We start from the raw sequence: 20,075 nt of genomic DNA, 5'->3' as shown, positions 1-20,075 counted from the left end.
ATAGTAGGAGATACCCACAGGAAACAAAATTCCCAAGAGTGAGTTAAACCACCTGATGTCAAGAACCATGACTATGTAGCTGTGACAATACCTTCAGTGTCACTAAGAGGTTAAGTGAATTCTTCTCACCCTCAAAATACCCAGTTATTTATTTATGAGAACATCACACAATGGGGCGGGTGGAGTAAGATGGGGAAGAAATAAGGTCTGAATGTCAGTTACCTAGAGAGAGCTTTGGCTACTTGAGGACATAATTATGGGCGGTGGCATGATTATACCCCCTAACTCCATTTCGACTCTTTCATCCATCTGGAATTTATCCCGTTACAGCTGGTTACAGCTATAAACCAGAACACATCCTGAATTTCTTCATGAACACGAACATTTCTCAATACTAGTTGAAGTTTCTCAATCTTTCTCAACTATTTGATAAAACAGAGAATCATTTTATAAAGCTCCAAAAATATTCCTAGTTTTATTAGAAATTTATATTCTAATATAAATATAGAAAATTGGTGAACTCAGCATTAATACTTGAAAAAATCCACTTCAAGTTATATTCACTCTAGTCATACAAGAAAATATTCTACCATGTTGAATAAAGAGAAAAGCACAGCCTGGTCTCATTTACAGACCTAAAACAGGCCAACACTAACCAATGGTGACATTAGGCAAGGCATTCCCCATTCTCCACCAGGAGTCCTGACTCAGAAAAAAGGCCTAACTTATCCTTTTTCTTCCCTTTTGTCCTTTGCTTCCCAATGCTGGCCAGAGTGAAAGGACACATTTTCTGGTACTCTGGGCTTATGTACTCCTCTCCTACGCAGCAGCTGAATGTCGATACAGGACTGATCTCCATGTCTAACACTCACTCTCTCTCTCTCTCTCTCTCTCTCTCTCTCTCTCTCTATCTCTCCCCCTCTCTCTGTGTCTCCCCCCCCACCTATTTATCCTGTTATAAATATATCCTGTTATATTTACTTGTTATATTTACCTGTTATAAATAAAATAAAAAACAAAAAAAGCAGTCAAGAAGGGACATGGAGAGATGGCTCAGCAGTTAAGAGCACTAGCTGCTCTTTCAGAGGATCTGAGTTTAGTTCCCAGCATCCACATGGTGGCTAACAACTGTTCATAACTCTAGCTCCAGGAGATCTGAAGCCCTCTTTTGGCCTCTGAGGACATTACACATACATGGTGCACTTATAAACATGCAGGCAAAACACTCATACAAATAAAATAAATTTTGGGGCTGGAGAGATGTCTCAGCGGATAAGAACACTGACTGTTCTTGCAGAAGACCTGGGTTCGAATCCCAGCACCCACATGGCAGCTAACAACTCTCCGTAACTCCTGTTCCAGGGAATCTGACAGCCTCTTCTGTCCTCTACCAGCACTGCACGACACGGGTGCACTTACCTACATGCAGGCAATACACGCATACACACATAAAATAAAAAAAATAAAGAAAACAAATAAAATTAAATTAAAAAAAAAAGAAATACTAGTCTGGCCTGAGGGAAAATTCTTGGAATGATTAGAAATGTTCTTACAGAGGACTTTTTTTTTGGTTCTAAACAAATTAATTTTCCTAATTGCACTCTATCGTGGAATTAAAAGCTTGAAATTGGTTCAAACCCAGGTCTTCTGCAAGAACAGTCAGTGTTCTTAAGTGCTGAGCCATCTCTCCAGCCCCACTTTTTTAATTCAAGTGCTCAGAAGGTAGTGGATATCTGTGTGTTCAAAGCCAGCCTGCTCTATAAAGTAATTTCCAGGAGAGCTAGGGCTAAATAAGTGAGACCACGTCTTGGAAAAAAGAAAGGAAAAAAAAAAAAAAATCAAATATTCATCTTATTAACACAAACCTGGGTTCTTAATATTCTTAGTTGAACTATTCCTTCATTTTCTTCCTCTCTCATTCTTTCTGTAGTGAGCTGCAAGCGGCCAATCAAGTTGATTTTTCCCCTTTTCTGAACTTTAGCATTTTTTCTGTAAAATACAGGAAAGGGTTGAAAATCATGTTATAGCAACAATGTCTGAAATTTTTAGAAATATTTTAAAAATGAATATTCAGGACTGTTTAAAGGATAAGTAACATAACCCACATTTAACTTTGTAAACGAATGCTATGTCTGATATGGTGGTGCATGCCTATTACCTGTAATCGCAGCACACTTGGGAAACTGAGACAGGAAAATCCTTATTGGCTAAGGCCAGCCTAGGTATGCTGGATAGCTTTAGTGTCAACTTGACACACGTGGGTTGAGGGAGCCTCAATTGGAGAATTGCCTCTTTTGGACTGGCCTGTGGCCGTGTCTGAGGGGCATCTTCTTGATGAGTGATGTGGGAGGACCCAGCCCACTGGTGGGCCTGTGTTGCATAAGAAAGCAGGCTGAGCAGGGGCCAGGGGAGCGAGCCAGTAAGCAGCATTCCTCCATGGCCTGTGCTCCAGCTCCTGCCTCCAGGTTCCTGCCCTGAGTTCCTACCTTGGGCTCCCTGATGAACTGTGACCTGGGAGATGTAAGACAAATAAACCCTTTCCTCCCCAAGTTGGTATTGGTCAAAGTGTTTTGTCACAGCAATGAAGAAACAAACTAAGACACTGGGCTACCTAGCAATACCCTGTTTCAAACAAAACAAAAACAACAAAAAACTTTCTAATTCCTTCAAACAAGATACAACTGCTTCTGACTAGTGAGTATTCCTTACAATAATAATATGATTTATGTAGTTATGAAAATAATATTAACTATATGAGGTTTTATTTGAATGGATCTTTAAGAAAAGGTTTTTTGCCTGGATTAGAGCACCTTCTGGGCCCACTGTACTTTCTGGCCCATAACATAAATAAAAATCAAAATGACATAATTTAGAGTGATGATGTAACACAGTTTTAATATTACATAAGGCAAACAATTATTCTGATAAAAGCAAAGCACTAAAATTTAAACATGGTATTTTTATTTTAAACCAACCAACAGAAGCCTCACATTAAACTGAAGTCCTGGTTCACTGAGAAGAGAGTGCCTTCTGTAAAGTCTTTGGGTGAGCTGACTTGAGGTTCATATAGCAAAACTTGTCGTTTGAGCTTGGGAAAAGCTACTAAAGACTAAGAATAAAAAGAAAACAACATCTATAAGTGGTATGGAATATTCAAATCAATTTTCCACTATAGGTAGGAAAGAATTCTAGACACGAATTTACAATCCAAATGTTTATGCACTACCACACGCATGTAACAACGTAAAAGCCTAAGAGAAAGAGAGGAGGACAAAAGAGCTAGTTATGAGGAAACAGTAATGTCTTCTTTTACTGTATATAGTAAGAATTAGGATTATAGTAAGTACTGCCTGCCAGTTATACAGCAGCACTGAAAACAATTTATTATGAAATTTATAATAATAATCTTATTCAGTAGGGTAGATGGAATTATAAGCAAGAAAACACTGAGCACATTTTAAATATATTCAAAAGAACTAGTTTTCTAATTCTTAGATTTATGGTAATAAAATCTTTGAACATACTTTCAGTGTAAAAAATTAAACAAAATGGAGCTAGAGACACAGCTCAGCAGTTTAGAGTAGTGGTTGTTCTCTCAGAGGACCCAGGTTCGGTTCCCAGGACCCACATAGCAGCTAACAACAAGTTACAACTCCAGTTCCAGGGAATCTGACACCTTCTTCTGGCCTCCATGAGTATTACACACACGTGGTAGACTTATACCACACATCTGGGCAAAATATGCATATACATTAAAAAAAAGGGGGGGGCTAGAGAGATGGCTCAGTGGTTAAGAGCACTGACTGCTCTTGCAGAGGACCCGGGTTCGATTCCCAGCACCCACATGGCACTGCAGCTAGTAACCATCTATAACTCCATTTCCAGGAATTTCAGCACCCTCTTCTGACCTCCATAGGCATTACATGAGATGGGTGCACTTATATCCATACAGGCAATAATACACTCGTACACATAAAATAAAAATAATAAATAAAATATTTAAAAAATAAAAATAAGGGCCCGTCATGGTGGTGCATACCTTTAATCCCAGCACTTGTGAGGCAGAGGCAGGCGGATCTCTGTGAGTTCAAGGCCAGCCTGAACTCTACATAGTGAGTTCCAGGACAGCTGGGGCTACAGGGAGACCCTGTCTCAAAAGACCAAAAAAAAAAAAAAAAAAAAAAAAAAAAAAGTAAAAAAGGTATGTCTTGTGGTTGGACTTTTAATCATAACATTTAAATATCAATCAATCAATCTCTCTTTTCTGCCGTGGTAATTTGCTGATTTTCAATCTTTTTGATTCATAAATACCTCATTTACTTGGTTAAAAGTTAATATTTAGAGTATCATGAATTCAAAATTTTACAGTGGCTAAGGTATGTAGCTCAGTGGTAGAGTGCATGCCTAATTTGTACAAGGCCCAGCACCATCAAAAATCCAATTATTACAAAGCAATCTCTAGCTATGTGTCAGGGCACATTTTAAAACAAAACAGACAAACCCATAAAGTCCTTCTAAGTTCAGCATCAGGGAGTTCAGTTGCAAGTTTTAGGTTTTCAAAGCTGATTTTCTCTCTGGGTCTTTGGTTCCATGCAAATAACACAGCCAGCTGGAACGTAGTTACTTCCAAATCATATTGACCTACTTCATTTTTAAATGTTATCTGTAATACATAAAGTAGATTTTAATGACGATTTCTTCATGAGGTTTACTATAATATCTATCTAGTAAAATGTGACAGGAGAGTCTATGTAAAAAAAAATTGTTAGTTGATTACAAGACCCATTCTTCTTTCTAACATGGCAGACCTAAACAACTCATTCCCAGCTTCCCCTGTAGCAAAATGTGGCCACGTGACTGCATTCTGTCTAATATGCGACAAGTAACTATAAAGAAGAAAAATTTTATCAGCTGCCTTGAAGAAAGTTCACCTTCTCCTTTCCTTTCCATTCACAGGAAAAAGACACAGTGGGGGATCAGACTAGGCAGCAAGGTCGGCATGACACTGCAGCCCGAACACCAAGGAACAGATCCACTATTCCCGCCCTGTCTTCAGCTATGAGAGAACACTCCCTTGAGGGACTTCTGAGGGGCCTTCTGACCACCCAAGCTGACACCTCATCTACTTACAATTCCATTTGACATGAGATGATGCCAATGTAATTTTCTACCACTATGATTTTTTTTATAAAACTCTTCTACTTCAGGTATCAAATCCTCCAGTTCAGTAGGAAGTGAGACGAAGACTTTCTCAGAGCTTCTAGACCAGGCACCAGCATTCAGAATTTTTATATTAACTGAATCAGCTACAGGAAAGAAAAACCAGAAAATATAAAATGTAATCCTTGACATTTATTTTAAATTACTGGAAAACAAAGTTTTGTTTTTTTTGAAAAAGCTTAAGAAATACTTATATGTAATTATAATACCTGGTAAAGCTAGCTTATTATTTTTGTGCATTTCCTTAAAAGCTTGGTTCAAGTCTTCAGATACTTTGATGTCCTGAAACATTCTAGCAAGCTTGTTTACATAATCTGCGGGCATGCCAACTTCCTAAGAAAATTAAAGACAGAGAAATAATAAATATGAAATCGGATATGTTACTAGGAAAATCATTATTATTTTTCTGGGGATTGAACCTAGAGCCTTGTGCATGCTAGATAAATTATCACTGAACTGTACGTCATTCCCCCTTAGATTAATAACTTTTTCTCCTTTATTAGAATATTATCATATAATACATATTACGTTTGAAAATAAACAGGATAGTTCATGTAGTCCTTGTTTTATACCAGTTCAGACTGAGAATGGACACAAATGAAAGTCCAACAGTCAAAGCAGGAAAGGTGCATTACTAAAATTTATTAAGAAAATAAATTTTAGACATTACGATTTTATATATTTAATCATATATTCTTATAAATGACCCCTATTTCTTTGACATTAACAGTAACACCAAAACATATTACCTAAGCACTCATGTATAAAAAATTTTTTAGGTCAGCAAGATGGACCAGCTTGCCACAAAGCCTGATCATGAGTTCCATCCTCAGGCCCCACACAGTAGAAGGAAGGAACAGACTCCTGAAAGCTGTTCTCTGACCTCTTGGACCCCCATTCCCCACTTTATTTATTTATTTATTTATTTATTTAAAAATGTAAAAAAGTTGTTTTACTTACTCTTAGCCATTCCACCATGTTCTCTTCAATCTCACTATCAGCAGAGATGTCTAATATAAGGCGTCGGGTCAAATGAGCTTTGTGATACCTCATAAAAACATCTTTGTTCTGTACATATTTGAGTACCAAGAGCTGCACAGAAAGCAAAGTTACTCTAAATTCTTGCACACACTCAGCCATTTGTTATTTAGACCTTTCTGTATCTCTATTTGTAAAATTCAGAAACTTATAGACTCAAATGTGATGGTTTGAATGAAAATGTCCCCCATAGGCTCCAAGTATTTGGACATTTTGTCCCTATATGGTGGAGCTGTTTTGGGAGGTCCTAGAAAATGTGGCCATCCTGGAGGAAGCATGTCACTGGGAGTGGGTTTAGAGAGTTCTTAAGCCCTGCCAGATCTCCAGTCACTCTCTCTTGCTTCCTGTGCCTATGTGACAAAGTGAGAGCTTAGCTTCTGTTCCTCCTCTCCAGCCACCTCTGTCACCATGCCTCCCCACCAAGACGGACTGTAATTCCCCTGGAACTGTAAGCTCAAATAAATTCTTCCTTCTATAAATTGCTTGGGTCAGTGTTTCTATCACAGCAGCAGCAAAGTGACTAATACACAAGAGATTTATAGACCAATCCTGATGCACTACTTCAAAAGTTAGCAAATTTGAGAATTAGTTCTATTAATCCCAGTTTTCAATTATATAAATGTGATAATGCTTTACAGGAAACATACCTTGCTTTTTTCTGACACAGACCATCACCCTGGGCCTTTCTGTTTATACTTTGACTGTATCTCTTATCCCTCCCCTGGGATTCCTAGGCTTAAATCACCATGCTAACAATAGGCAAACAAACAAGTATGTGACCAGGGAAAAGGGAACAACTAACATGTCTACTCTCAACTGCGCCTACTATCCATCTATCCTGGGCAAGGAGCACAAAACTCAGTCTCTTAATTGTCATTCCAATCATACAGTCTACGCTAAATTTTTGTTCTTCAACAGGAACTAGAATTTAATTATCCACTGAAACCAAGAAAGAGGCTGGGTATGGTGGTGCATGCCTATAAAGTAGCATTCAGGAGACAGCAGCAGGTTGACTCAAGGACAATCAGAGCTACAGTAGGGAGATTCACTGTCAAAAGCACAAGGCTGAGGATGGAGCTACTTGGTACAGCGCCTGCCTAATATGAAGAGGCCCTGAGTTCGATCTCCAACTACACACACACACACACACACACACACACACACGCACAGAGTAAATAAAGAAATACTTTCCTTTTAGGCAGCTACTGAATAAAAAAATTTTAGGTATAGCACTAAATGCCTTATAAAGGTATTACAACTGTAAAACATTATAACAATGTTGTTTACAGAAGTTTCTGTGTGGTTGATATGTGAGTGGTCATTTGGAGGCCAGAGGCCAACTTTGGGCATCTTCTATTTCTCACCACCTAATTTTTTGAGACAGGGTTTCTCACTGAACCCATAGTTCACCAGTTTAGCTACATCTGCTGATCAGAATGCATCCTGGTGATGGGATTCTAGTTACCACACCATACCCAGCCTTTGGCTTTTTTATCTGAGAGCTGGGGATCCAAATTCAGGTACTGATGCTTGCATAGCAAGCAATTTACCCCATGGAGCCACCTTCCCAAGCCTAAGATAAACATTTTTATTGATATCACAGAATTACTTATAAGCAAAATATTAAAAAGTAAGGCTATTTATAAACATAAAACACAGAAGTCTCTACATAACCTTTGCTGGGGAACAACACTGCTGTTTCTCCTTACCTATTAGAGGTAGGCAACCTTTACTTACAAGACAAAGTGTGAAATATACAAAAAACTTACCACTTAGCTGTCTGTGGTGGCACATGCCTTTAATCCCAGGACTTGGGAGGCAGAGATATGATCTCTGGGAGTTCAAGGCCTGGTTTACAGAGTGAGACTTCCAGGCCAGCTGGGACTACAAGGGAGACCCTGTCTCGAAAAGACCAAAAAGAAAAAGAAAAAAGAGAAGAAATATAAAAAAACTTACCACTTCTTTAAGCTTTGCCTCAATCTCCTCAGAGGTTAGTTTTTTGCTTAATGGTGTTTTTCTTAGCAACATGTCACAATAATTGGCAAGCAACTCGGGACATTTTGATTCAGGTTGAGTTTTCAACCCCACTCTAGAAAACAAAAGCAGTACCAGTTGCCCTTACTGCAATATTAGGATCCCCTGAGAATCTGCTTCTAAAACTATTTATCTCTTAGTCTGCCTTCATAGCACTGGTGATGGAAAATTGAATGAGCACTTTATATTAAAGACCCATGGAGACATGATGTTATATTAACAGTGGGTTTACCCTTGGCTCTCTACACAGGAAGGAGCTGATCATTTTAATGAAAGTATGAGCTGAGCTGGTTCAACTTGGGTTTTAGTTTTGCTATCAATCAGTCTCCCTCTGGTTAATCAATAGAGAGCACAGTAGGGTTTTGTCACTCCAGTCCAGTGTCGTCACCAAAAACTCTACTGCTTCTAGCAATCATGCTCAGCCTGGGTCAAACTTAAGACTTCCAGCTGTGGTTCTCTAAATTTAAGGAAACTCAGCTAACCGTTGGAACTTCCCTTAGTCTATAAGTTTCAATATTTTCAATACTGAATATTTTTAATATTTCAATATTGCTTCTGTAGCTCTTTAGTGTTAAAAGTACTGTTTATTTTATTTTATTTACTTTTATTTATTTTGGTCTTTTTGAGACAGGGTCTCCCTGCAGCCCCAGCTGGCCTGAAACTCACTATGTAGACCAGGCTGGCCTCAATCTCACAGAGATCTGCCTGCCTCTGCCTACAAGTGCTGGGATTAAAGGCGTCCACAACCACGCCAGGCTATTTTTCTTTCTTTGAGAAAGATTTTATGCATTTTTATTTTATGTGTGTTTTGTCTGCATGTCTGTAAGTGCACCATGTGAGTGCCTTGTGGCCACCGAAGTCAGAAGAGGATGTCAGAGCTCCAGGAACTGGAGTTAAGGACCAGTATTAGCCGACATGTGGGTGCTGGGAACCAAACCCAGGTCCTCTGCAGTAAGTACTTCCAACTAACTGCTAAACCATCTCTCCTGCCCCCAAACTACTTTCTATATTTACCTGATTTACTCCAGTTGTTCTCAGCAAGGCACTGGCCTACCATGGACTACTTCATCCTTCCTCAGAAGTGAGTGTTTCCAATAATCTGCCTGCTACTAAAGTTAATCTTGATTGCCAACCCGATGCACTGAGAAATGCGTAAAGATGTTGCTGCTGAGGATTAGATCCTGAAGAATGCCTAATTTGTTATGGACTCAAACTCTAAGGAGACTACTGGGAGGTGGCTGAACCATGGATAAAGGGCCTGGTTAAAGGAAGTAGTCACTAGAGGCTACGTCCTTCAAAGTTATATCTTGCTCTGCCCATTCCCATTACAGTACCTGTCTCCAGTCTGCCATGACATGAGCCACTGTCACACCCTCCCTATCATGATGGACTGAAGCCTCTGAACCACAAATATAATAAATCTTTCCTCTGTCAAAGTTATTTATGTCACACATTTTTGAAAGAATTTTTCATGTGTGTGTGTTGTGTAGGTGCATGTGGAGACTAGAGATTTCAGATCCCCTGGATCTGGAGTTACAAGCAGTTGTGAGCTGCCTGGAGTGGGTCCTCTGCAAAAGCAGTCCATACTTTTAACCACAGCTGAGCCATCTCTGCAGTTCCATGTCAGGCATTCTTTCACAGCAAGAAGAAAGTAACTAACATATTCTTCTACATCACCTCCCTCACCTCCAAAAGCCAGACCCTGTTCTGTTGTTTGGGTCAGCTAATAATACTCAATTTGCTCCACATACATTTTTCTAATTTAATGTGGAGCTAAAGGACACAGCAACCTGAGAATAAGAAAAAAAGGAAAAAATCAGCAATTCTCACTTCTGAGAATCTATCCTCTACACAGAGGTTCACACACATGATATGACAAGTATACAATATGATTCCTCTGTAGCATTAAAAACAATAGCAAAATGCCAGACACTGTGTGGTGCCTGAGTAAAGGATCAGTTAAATAAACCATTGCACACCTGTCAGAATGCCACGCTACCATTAATAGGGATGTTATAATAAAATTCTAATAAATACACCACAGTGGAAAAAGAACAAGACACCTGAGTAAAGAATAAGCAATTATCTTTCAAGTCAAAACAAAAAGACTATGAACCCAATTAAAAAACACGGGCAAAGAATTTAAGGCTATTTCTCCAAAAAAAAGCAAAACAATATGTAACTACAAGTAGCACATGAAAAGATGCTCAAAATCATTAGACGCTGGGCCATTGAGATGGTTCAGGAGATTAAAGCACCTGCCACCAAGGCTGATGATCTGAGTTCAAGCCCCAGGACCCACATGATCAAAGGTGATAACCAGTTCCTGCAAGTTGTCTTCTGACCTCCACAAACTCACCAATGACACATGTATACCAACACACAGACACATACATACACACAAATAAATGTTAATAAAATTTAAATGATTAGACATCAGAGAAATGTAAATCAAACTATCCTGTAGCATGGCTATAATAAAAATATTTGAAAATAGCCACATGCTGAACGAGGTTTAAAGATGATTTCCTCTAAGCTGCTGCTTGTCAGGAATCTGGTCACAGCAATGAAAAAAATAATAGAAGTAAAAGCAAGTATTTAAAAAATGTATGCATGCCGGGCGTGGTGATGCATGCCTTTAATCCCAGCACTCAGGAGGCAGAGGCAGGCAGATCTCTGTGAGTTCGAGTCCAACCTGCTCCCTATAGCAAATCCAGGACAGCCAGGGCTACAGGGAGACCCTGTCTCAAAAAGGACCACAAGAAAAAAGCATGCACATTCTTGTCTATAGGCAACACTATTCTGTTAGATCAAAGAGGCTGCCCTTATAGAGGAAATGAGTCAATGCTTCTATCCTATCTAGTACCTCCCTAAACTGCTAAACTCCTAGCACATACAAGCCCCAAGGTACGGTGGAACAATAGGATTTGCTTCCTAAATTATGGCCTACTAAATAGCAGGCTCACTAATCTACTAAACTCAGATACCCCTGCCCTCTGGGCTCACAGACCCTTCTTCTCTAGTCTATAAAAATGAAAGGACTGTCCTTCATTCTTCTGGTTACTGTGCTGGATATCCACCATATTCCTGCTCCCCTCCCAACCTCCTGCCCTACGGTGACTGGCCCACATTATTAAAGGGCCATCAATCACCTGAAGTCCATTGAATCTGGAATCTTTTTTATTTAAAACATATTCAAAGTTCATAACATATAGATACGCCCCAAATGTCTAAGGGATAGGTTGATAAACTGGTACAAACATACCACACTATATACACAGCACCCCGTTATTCAGTCATACAGGAAATGAAATATTGATACTTTTTTTTTTTTTTTTTTTGGTCTTTTTGAGACAGGGTCTCCCTATAGCCCCAGCTGACTTGGAACTCACTACTTGGAGCAGGCTGGCCCTGAATTCACAGAGATTCACCTCTCTCTGCCTCCCAAAAGCTAGGATTAAAGGTATGAGCCACCACATCTGGTGTAAAGTCTCCCCGCCTCCCCATCTCATGGCCTCTTTCCTGGTCTTCACCCACATACATCCACCTGGATACACATATTCAACAATCAGCAACTAGGATCCACATGAGAAAGAACAGTATTTGTCTTACTGAGCCTGGGATTAAAGGCCGAAATACTGATACTTGCTACAACATGATAACCCTTGAAAATATAACAGTAGACGAAACAAGACAGATACAATTCACATATGAATCAATTTACATGCAATGTCTAGAATGTGCACAGATACTAATGGAGATCAGTGGCTGCCAGGGGCTAGGAGGAGAGAAAGAAACAGCTTAAAGGGAAAGCATTTTACTTATGATTGTTAAAAATATTTTGGAAATACACAGAATTTGAGGTTGTACAGTATTATTAATGTATTGTTCCCTTTCAAATTTAAAATGGTTAACTTGTATTGCAGTTACTTCAACAGTTAATTTCTTGATTTGGAAGTTGCATTGATTGTAGTGTGGAAAATACGCACTAATGTATTTGGAAGAACAACTCATCTGAAATGACTCTAGAAAAAAAGTTTTCCTGTTTTTGCCAAGAAAAATGAGTAACAGGATATAGCAGTCATGACTTGCAGGTATATAAATAACAACTTAGAAGAAATTATGAAATTACTTGAAAACAACAATTTACCTAACAAATAGATTAAATGGAAATTTGAAAATCTTTATATCTATTAAATAGATTTAATATATAATTTAAAAATATTTTATTTTTATTTTTTATGTGTATGCGTGTATTGCCTGTATGTAGGTTAAGTGCACCTGTGTCATGCAATGCCTGCAGAGGAGAGAAGAGGCCATCGGATCCCCTGGGACTGGAATTATGGACAGTTGTTAGCTGCCATGTGGGTGCTAGGATTTGAACCCAGGTCTTCTGAAAGAACAACCAGTGTTCTTAACTGCTGAGCCATCTCTCCAGGCCCTGGTATATAATTTTAAAAACCTCCCCACATAGAAAACTCCACATCTAAACAGTTTTGCAGTTAAAGCAGAAGCAGTACCAATTCGATTAGCTGTTTATGAGACCAGCTTTCTACCAACACCAAGAAAAATAACAAAACACCACAAAAAACAGGAAAAAAGATACAAAAACTAGAAGTAACACCTGTCACAAATATAGCTGAAAAAAATAACAAAGTGATGCTGATTTTAAGACATCCACCAGAACTGTAGTAGGGTTATGTGAGCACCAGAGGACATTCAAGTCATGGACATAGAGCTCCCAGAACACAGACTAACACATTCAAGTCATGAGTTTTTGATGGGAAAAAAATTTCAATCCCAAGCTCACAACATACACAAGCATTAAAGGCTTGTAGGGGTGCTGAACCACAGCATGCCTGAGGAAGCCAGAAGACAACCTGCAGGAGTCAGCTTTCTTCTTCCAACATGTGGGGTCCTAGGGACCCAACTCAAGACCATCAGGCCTGGTGAAGCACCTTCAAGACTGGCAAAGCCATCTGACCAGCTCACAGATTTCATCGTGACATTTCCATGCACACGTATCATACTTTGTTCCCATGCATCCCCTCTTGCTCTGTTGATTCCTTTCCTTCTTAATTTCAACTTGTCCCCCTCTATGCTTTCATGTTACATGTATTATAATTTATCTGTTTATTCACTCTGGAGCTGGGGGTCAAACCCAGGGCCTTGTACTTGATAGACAAGTGTCTGCCAAAGAGATCAATTGTTAAAAATGACAATATAAAACTTACACTAAAATTCATTTCCCTTTATGTCGTTATGGTAAAATGAGTCATTTTTTGCTTTCATTATAAAAAAAAAATCTTTAGGGGCTAATAAAGGAAAACCAAGTAAAGATCCTAAAAGACAAGAAACAAATCATACTTTTCTACTTGAAAAGTCAGTACTTTTGGGAAAAGGAGATAAAAAATTATAAGTTGAAGAGTCTTAATAGCCAAGGATAGCAAAAATCCCAAGATTAGCAACAAAACCAAACTGAGCAAGGTATCTGGGCATAGTGGTGCACCCCTTTAATCCCGGCACTCCAGAGGCAAAAGCAGGCTAATCTCTGTATCTCTGTGAGCTCAAGGCCAGCCTGGTCTACATAGTAAGATCCAGGTCAGCTGAGGCTACAGGGAGACCCTGTCTCAAAAAGACAAAAAAAAAAAAACAAAAAACAAAAAAAACAAAAAACAAGCAAGGTATGTAAACACAGCCATTGAGAGCAGGAGGCAGGAAGATTAGCAGTTTAAACTTAGCCTGGGTTATGCAGCCAAATGTTGTCTCAAAGACAAAAAACAAAACAAGGCCTGGGGGATGCAGCATAGCTGGTAGAGGGCTGGCCTAAGAACAAAGTCTGAGTTCATTCCCTAGCATTGCATAAATCTGGCTGGGTGTACTACACTTGTAATCCTAGCATTCAAGAATGGAAGCAGAAGATTAGCAGATCATGGTCATCCTTGGCTATACAGGGGAGCTTGAAATCAGCCTGAGCTAGAGACTGGTCTCAAAAACAAAACAGAAAAAACCAAACCACTATCACCACCACAAAAAAAACAAAAAAAACAAGAAATCCAAACTCAAGAGGGAAATAGGGTATCTCCCATATTCAGTAACATGTAATATAGTCCAGAATATTGAATTATTGTTAAAATACAGTTTTAAAAAGCTTACCCTTTTTGCTTCAAAGGTAATTCAAGTTTAAATATGGTAGCATCATTAACAACTGCTTTATATGCCTGCAAAAAAAAATTTGAAATAGGATATGAGAATTACTGAGTATTTAAAATATACATATACATTATTACATGTGTAAAAGCACATAGAAATATACGTGAGGTGTCATGGGCTGTCACTTTTTTGTGGTGCTGGAACTGAAATGAAGACCCTGCAATGTGCTACATACACACTCTCTATTATGATCCCCTGGAACTGGAGTTAAGGAGGGCTGTTAGCCTCCATGTGGGTACTGGGATTTGAACCTGGGTCCTGTGCAAGAGCAGCCATGCTCTTAATCTCTGAGCCACCTCTCCAGTCCCCCAACTTTCATTTTTAATGGTGTATCTAGCCTAACAGTACACTTTTTAAAATTTTATTTTATTAGCTGGGCATGGTGGCACATGCCTTTCATCCCAGTAACCAAGGAGGCAGAGGCAAGTGGATCTCTCTCGGATAGAGGCCAGCCTGTTCTACACAGTAAGTTCCAGGCCACCTGGGTTGCAGGGAGACCATGTCTCAAAAAGACAAAAAAAAAAAAGAAAAAATTTAGTTTATTATTATTATTGTGGGGGGTGGGCATGTTGTGTTAGGGAGTCAGGTTCCCTCTTTCTATCTTTATGTGGGTTCTGGGGATGGAACTCACATACCAGGCCTGTATGGCAAGCGATTTACCTCTGAACCATCTTGCCAGCCCCTTATAGCCTACTTTGTCTAAGGCCTTAGAATAATAACTATCATTGTTCTCAAGTGAGGTCTTAATGCTGCCTGACAACCACACCCATTTTCCCTTCTTGAGTTTCCTATTTTCTTAAATGAAATTACCATACCATCTCCTTTTCCTTAAACCTTAACATTTCCTTCCCGGTGAACTCTGGATAAATGGTGCATCCTGCTGTCTCACTGAAAAAGCTGTAGTAGTCACAATTCCTTCAGGTCCTCCATCAACTGCCTTCCTTCTCTACTACTGCTTTAGCTTCAACATGAAAGGCATAATGCTATTTTTCACGTACTAAAATTTTTTGACTGTCTACTTTCAGCTGCTAAACATCTCATGCCTCCCCATTCCTTCATGCTAGACTCTAGAAAATTGTCTAACTCACTATCTCTTGGTTCTTTTCTACATCTCTGTAACAGCCATCCATTTCTCAGACTTGATCAGTATATGTATTTGTTCTTCCTTCCCATATGTTGATCCTAACCAAATGGATATGCTGTCAATATTTTTTTTCAAATGTTCATATTCAGTTACTTGACAATGGTGCCAGTAATATGTCTCTTCAATAATGCTCATGAGGAAATTTGAAATGCATAGGCAAAAGAATTAAATGGTTCCGTGTCTTTCTTTTTTAATACAATATATATTTGTATTGAATTTTTATGTATTTTGTGCCTCTTAACCATTTTAGACCCTTTCCCGTATCTGCATCCCTGATAGCACCCTCACCAGATTTCATGCATTCTGTCATATGTTAAGGTCTATGAGTCAAGTTTATGTCTCCAGATGTCCCCTGGTGTGAGTTCATCTGCTAGAGCCAGGTAAGCCTATCTAGCATCACTCCCTTAAAGGACATCAACTTTCCCTCACCTAGCAGTAATCAGCTGCCAATAGTTCCTCTGCTACGGTTGGGGCTTCTTGACCCTTTCCACAGTTCTATGCTGCGTTTTTGTCTAACGGGTCTTGTGCATGCTGTTGTTATTACTGTAAGTTCATATGAGCAAGTTCCCAGCTGCCTGTAAAACTTTACTTGTGGTCATCCACCACTCCTGGCTCTTACAGTCAGTCTTTCAGCCCCTTCTTCCACAGTGGTCACTGAGCCCTGGGTGGCTGAAGTTTAAAATAGGAGGCCTATTGAAGGACGCACACTCTGTCTTTCCTACACTTTTATTGAAAACCACCAAAACCAAGCTTTCAAGATAAGTCCACCCAACTGTTACAAAAGTTGTAGCCTCCATGTTGCCGGGGACAACAGTAGGCTTCCATCTTACTTCAACCTATCGGTGACATTTTAAAACAGCAGGTTATACGTCTTTTTTCTACTTGTTTTCTAACCACACTCTCCAGGGCCTCAGGACAGGTCTGTTTGTCTAGTCACTAAATAGCAGAACGCTTAGGCCATGCCTCAGGTTTTCAATCCTGTCTTAACGACCACCAATGGTGACCACAGGCAGTTGTCAGGGCTTTAAAAACATGTAAACCCCAACAAACTCGTTAGGATTAAAAACAACAACAACAACAAAAGAACAGAGGTAATGGAAACCTTCATTATGCCACCAAAGGTGACCCCATGTTGGCAAATCCTTTGGTCTTTGATTTCTTATTTGGAAAAATGTGCTTAAAATTGCCTCTCTTTGGAATAATAATAAAATTTAAATTAAAATAATAAAATAGTTAAAAACAAACAAACAAATATGTAAACGTTAAAGCACCGAAACATAGTTTCCAGCTTTGTTCTCTCCTTTAGTGGAGCTTCCAGTGAAGATGTTCAAAACTAAGTTTTAGACTTGTTTGCTCTCATCTTCCCAAATTTCTCCCACACTCTCAATATCACAATACACATAACTGGTCTGAACACAAATCTGAATAACCATCTTTGAATGGTTTCTTTCCATTACACTGTCATACTCAAAATCCCAATAATCCCCTTCTAGGCATAAACTCAAAGGAAATAAAACTATTATCTCATAAAGATATCTGCATTCCCATGTCCTTGCCAGCATTATTCACAAAAGCCAGGGGATGAAAACACCCAAAATGTCCACTGTTGGATGAATGGAAAGGGAACTGTGGCACAGGAATACAATGGCGTATTATTTGGCCTTGATAAAAAGAGACGGCTTGCATTTTCCACAACATGGATGAACCTGGAATTGCTAATCAAAATAAGCCAAAATTATTACACGAACTCACGTCTACAGATATACAGAATGAAACAGGAAGTTTGGGAAGAACAGGGGAGATGTAGGTCTGACGATACAAAGTAACATATGTAAGATGAACAAGTCTAGAGACCTAACTATGACCATTCTGGACAATAAAATCATACTGCATGTGGGATTCATGTTAGTGGGTTGATTTCCACTGTCTTACCACAAACAACAATAAAAATGGGTAACCATGTAAAATGATGGAGATGATTTGCTTTACGACAGTAAGTTTTATACTGTCTAAATGTGTCCCATAACATATCGAAAAAATTAAATAAACTGGAGGGAGGGGAGAAAAAGGAAAGGACTTGAAAGGATTTGGGGTCATGAACTAGGCCCTGGGAATCAGTCAAAAGCCTCCAACAAGAAGTCACTTCTAGGGCTGGAGAGATGGCTCAGTGACCAGGTCTTCTGAACAGTCTTGCAGAGGACCTGGGTTCAATTCCCAGTACCCACATGGTGGCTATGAACCATCCTTAACGCCAGTTCCAGGGGAATCCGAAGCCCTCTTCTGATCTCTGTGGCGTTGCACAACACGGGTGCACTCACATACACTGCATACATACTCACATACACTTACATACATGCAAGCAATACACACATACACATAAAATAAAAATAAAATAAAAATTAAAAAATTAAAAAAAAAGAGAAGTCACTTCTACAGAGCAGTATCATTTTTATCTTTCAGGCTCAAGCCACATAACTAGTTGTGCTTTCAAACCCTTAACACATACTTCAACTTTGTCATAGCTGGTAACTATTCCATTTCCTACAATTATAGAAACATGCTGTCCATGCACACAGAAAGCTAGAGATGACAAGGTGACTCAGACTTCATGGGTGGGGTAATTCTGAGCAGTTTAATACTTTGACAAAGTTTTCTTGCAGGATTATGCTTATTATAGAGATGACTTAATTTAAAGTGTACACTGTGTCAGCTACCATCTTTTTCTTATCTTCTATTCCTTTTACCTGCATTCCATGTTTCCCAAATAAATCAACTGTATTAAAAACAAAACTCAGAGCTGGCGAGATGACTCAGTGAATAAAGCTACTATCTTCAGGGTCTCCCTGTAGCTGGCCTGGATTCACTATGGAGACCAGGCTGGCCTTGAACTAACAGAGATCCTCCTGCCTCTCAAGTGATGGGATTAAAGGCGCGAGCAATCATGCCTAGCTTAAAGCTACTGTCTTCCAAGCCTTATGACCTACTCTTGATCTATAGAACCATCCCCCCAACATACACTAATACATTTTTGAAATGATTCTAACCACTCTTTGACTACCTCCATCCACTATCATTATTTATTTAACTTAAATACTTTTTTGGGTTGTGTGTGTAGTATATGTGCAGGTGTGCAAAATGTATACGTGGGAGGGGCACATGTCAATAGTGGGTGTGTTGCCTCCATCACTCTCCGCCTTTTCTTTTTGAGTCCGGTTCTCATTGAGTCCAAAGCTCACTGATACAGCTAGGCTGGTTGGCCAATGAGTTTTAGGGATCCATTTGTCTTTGGCTCCACCATGCTGGTATTACAGGCACGCAATCACCATGCCTAGCTTTTAATGGGTTCAGGTCCTCTTATTTACATGGCAGGGACTTTACCGATGGAGTCATCTCTTCGGCCCTATATACAGTCCTAACTAGTATTCTCGCTTCTCTCCCTCCCTTCAGTCCTTGTTTCCGAAATAGTACTGCTAATGTTTAAGTCCTACTTTAAAACCTTCCAATGACTTTCTACCTCACTCACAATAAAACACAGTCTTTTCTGTGGCTCACTTTTTATGTGTTCGTGTATGTATTTGTCTATGTACATGTGTGGAAGCCAGAGGTCAACTTTGGGTATCTTCCTCTATCACTTTCTACCTTATTTTTGGAGACAAGATCTCTTGCTCAACCAAGGCGCGCACTGAATGGCTACGCTGGTTGGCCAGCAAGTCCTAACACTGGAATTGCAAATGCATGAAGTCACACCCTGTTCTTTTACATGGATGCTGAGGATCCAAACTCAAGTGTTCAAGCAAATTTTACTGAATGAGCCACCTCCCCAGCTCCACCGTGGCTGTCTTTCAGGCTCTGGCCTCTGGTGATCTACAGGACACTATTTCCTGCTCTTTCTCTTTTACTCCATCTACTCCAGCCAAAGGGCCCGGTCTGTGGTTCCTGGAATACGCCAGATGATTTCCTGCCTGTGAATCTCTGCAATCTGCTGCTTCCTCTGGCTAAAACTCTCTCTCCTCAGACAGCCATGTGACTTACTCCTTTGTTTTCAGTCCTGACTCAAACGTCACTTCTGCAGGTGATTCAATGTAAGACTTCAAAACTCCTCATCATCTCTACATTCTGGTAACTTGTTGCTTAGGCACTTCATCATCTTAAAATACACAATTTTTTTTTAAAATTTAGATTTAAATGTTTATTATCTAGAGACTAAGAAACACAAAGAACAATAGCATGGGGGGGGTCTTTTTTTTGTTTTTTTTTTTTTAGACCGGGTCTCCCTGTAGCCCCAGCTGGCCTGGAACTCACTATGTAGACCAGGCTGGCCTCAAACTCACAAAGATCCACCTGCCTCTGCCTCCCAAGTGGGATTAAAGTCATGTGCCACCACACCCTGCTGTTGGAAGGCTGGAGAAAAATCATATTTAGAGCC

The 20,075-nt window shown here is 39.5% G+C and overlaps 1 protein-coding gene and 1 non-coding gene across 3 annotated transcripts in view; both read right to left on the bottom strand.

Moving 5' to 3' along the window:
• The window catches only part of Cul5 (cullin 5), a 93,367-nt gene that overhangs the window by 5,101 nt on the left and 68,191 nt on the right, over window positions 1–20,075 (bottom strand). For both annotated transcript variants that reach the window (XM_008829711.3, XM_029561894.1), the window contains exons 11-18: window positions 14,449–14,513; window positions 8,215–8,347; window positions 6,181–6,312; window positions 5,430–5,553; window positions 5,131–5,306; window positions 4,502–4,663; window positions 2,991–3,109; window positions 1,866–1,989 (exon numbers count right to left, since the gene is read on the bottom strand). In XM_008829711.3, coding sequence (XP_008827933.2) covers window positions 1,866–1,989; window positions 2,991–3,109; window positions 4,502–4,663; window positions 5,131–5,306; window positions 5,430–5,553; window positions 6,181–6,312; window positions 8,215–8,347; window positions 14,449–14,513 — 1,035 coding nt within the window. The remainder of the gene's footprint in view (window positions 1–1,865; window positions 1,990–2,990; window positions 3,110–4,501; window positions 4,664–5,130; window positions 5,307–5,429; window positions 5,554–6,180; window positions 6,313–8,214; window positions 8,348–14,448; window positions 14,514–20,075) is intronic.
• Window positions 14,419–14,500, bottom strand: LOC115069724. Its single transcript, XR_003848963.1, has one exon. It is a non-coding gene; the product is annotated as a small nucleolar RNA SNORD36 (small nucleolar RNA).

The sequence above is a fragment of the Nannospalax galili genome, unplaced genomic scaffold (assembly GCF_000622305.1).
Source record: "Nannospalax galili isolate Female #2095 unplaced genomic scaffold, S.galili_v1.0 scaffold854, whole genome shotgun sequence".
NCBI lineage: Eukaryota > Metazoa > Chordata > Mammalia > Rodentia > Spalacidae > Nannospalax > Nannospalax galili.
Note: the sequence above shows the minus strand (reverse complement) of the source record. Positions and strands in the feature narration are given on the sequence as shown.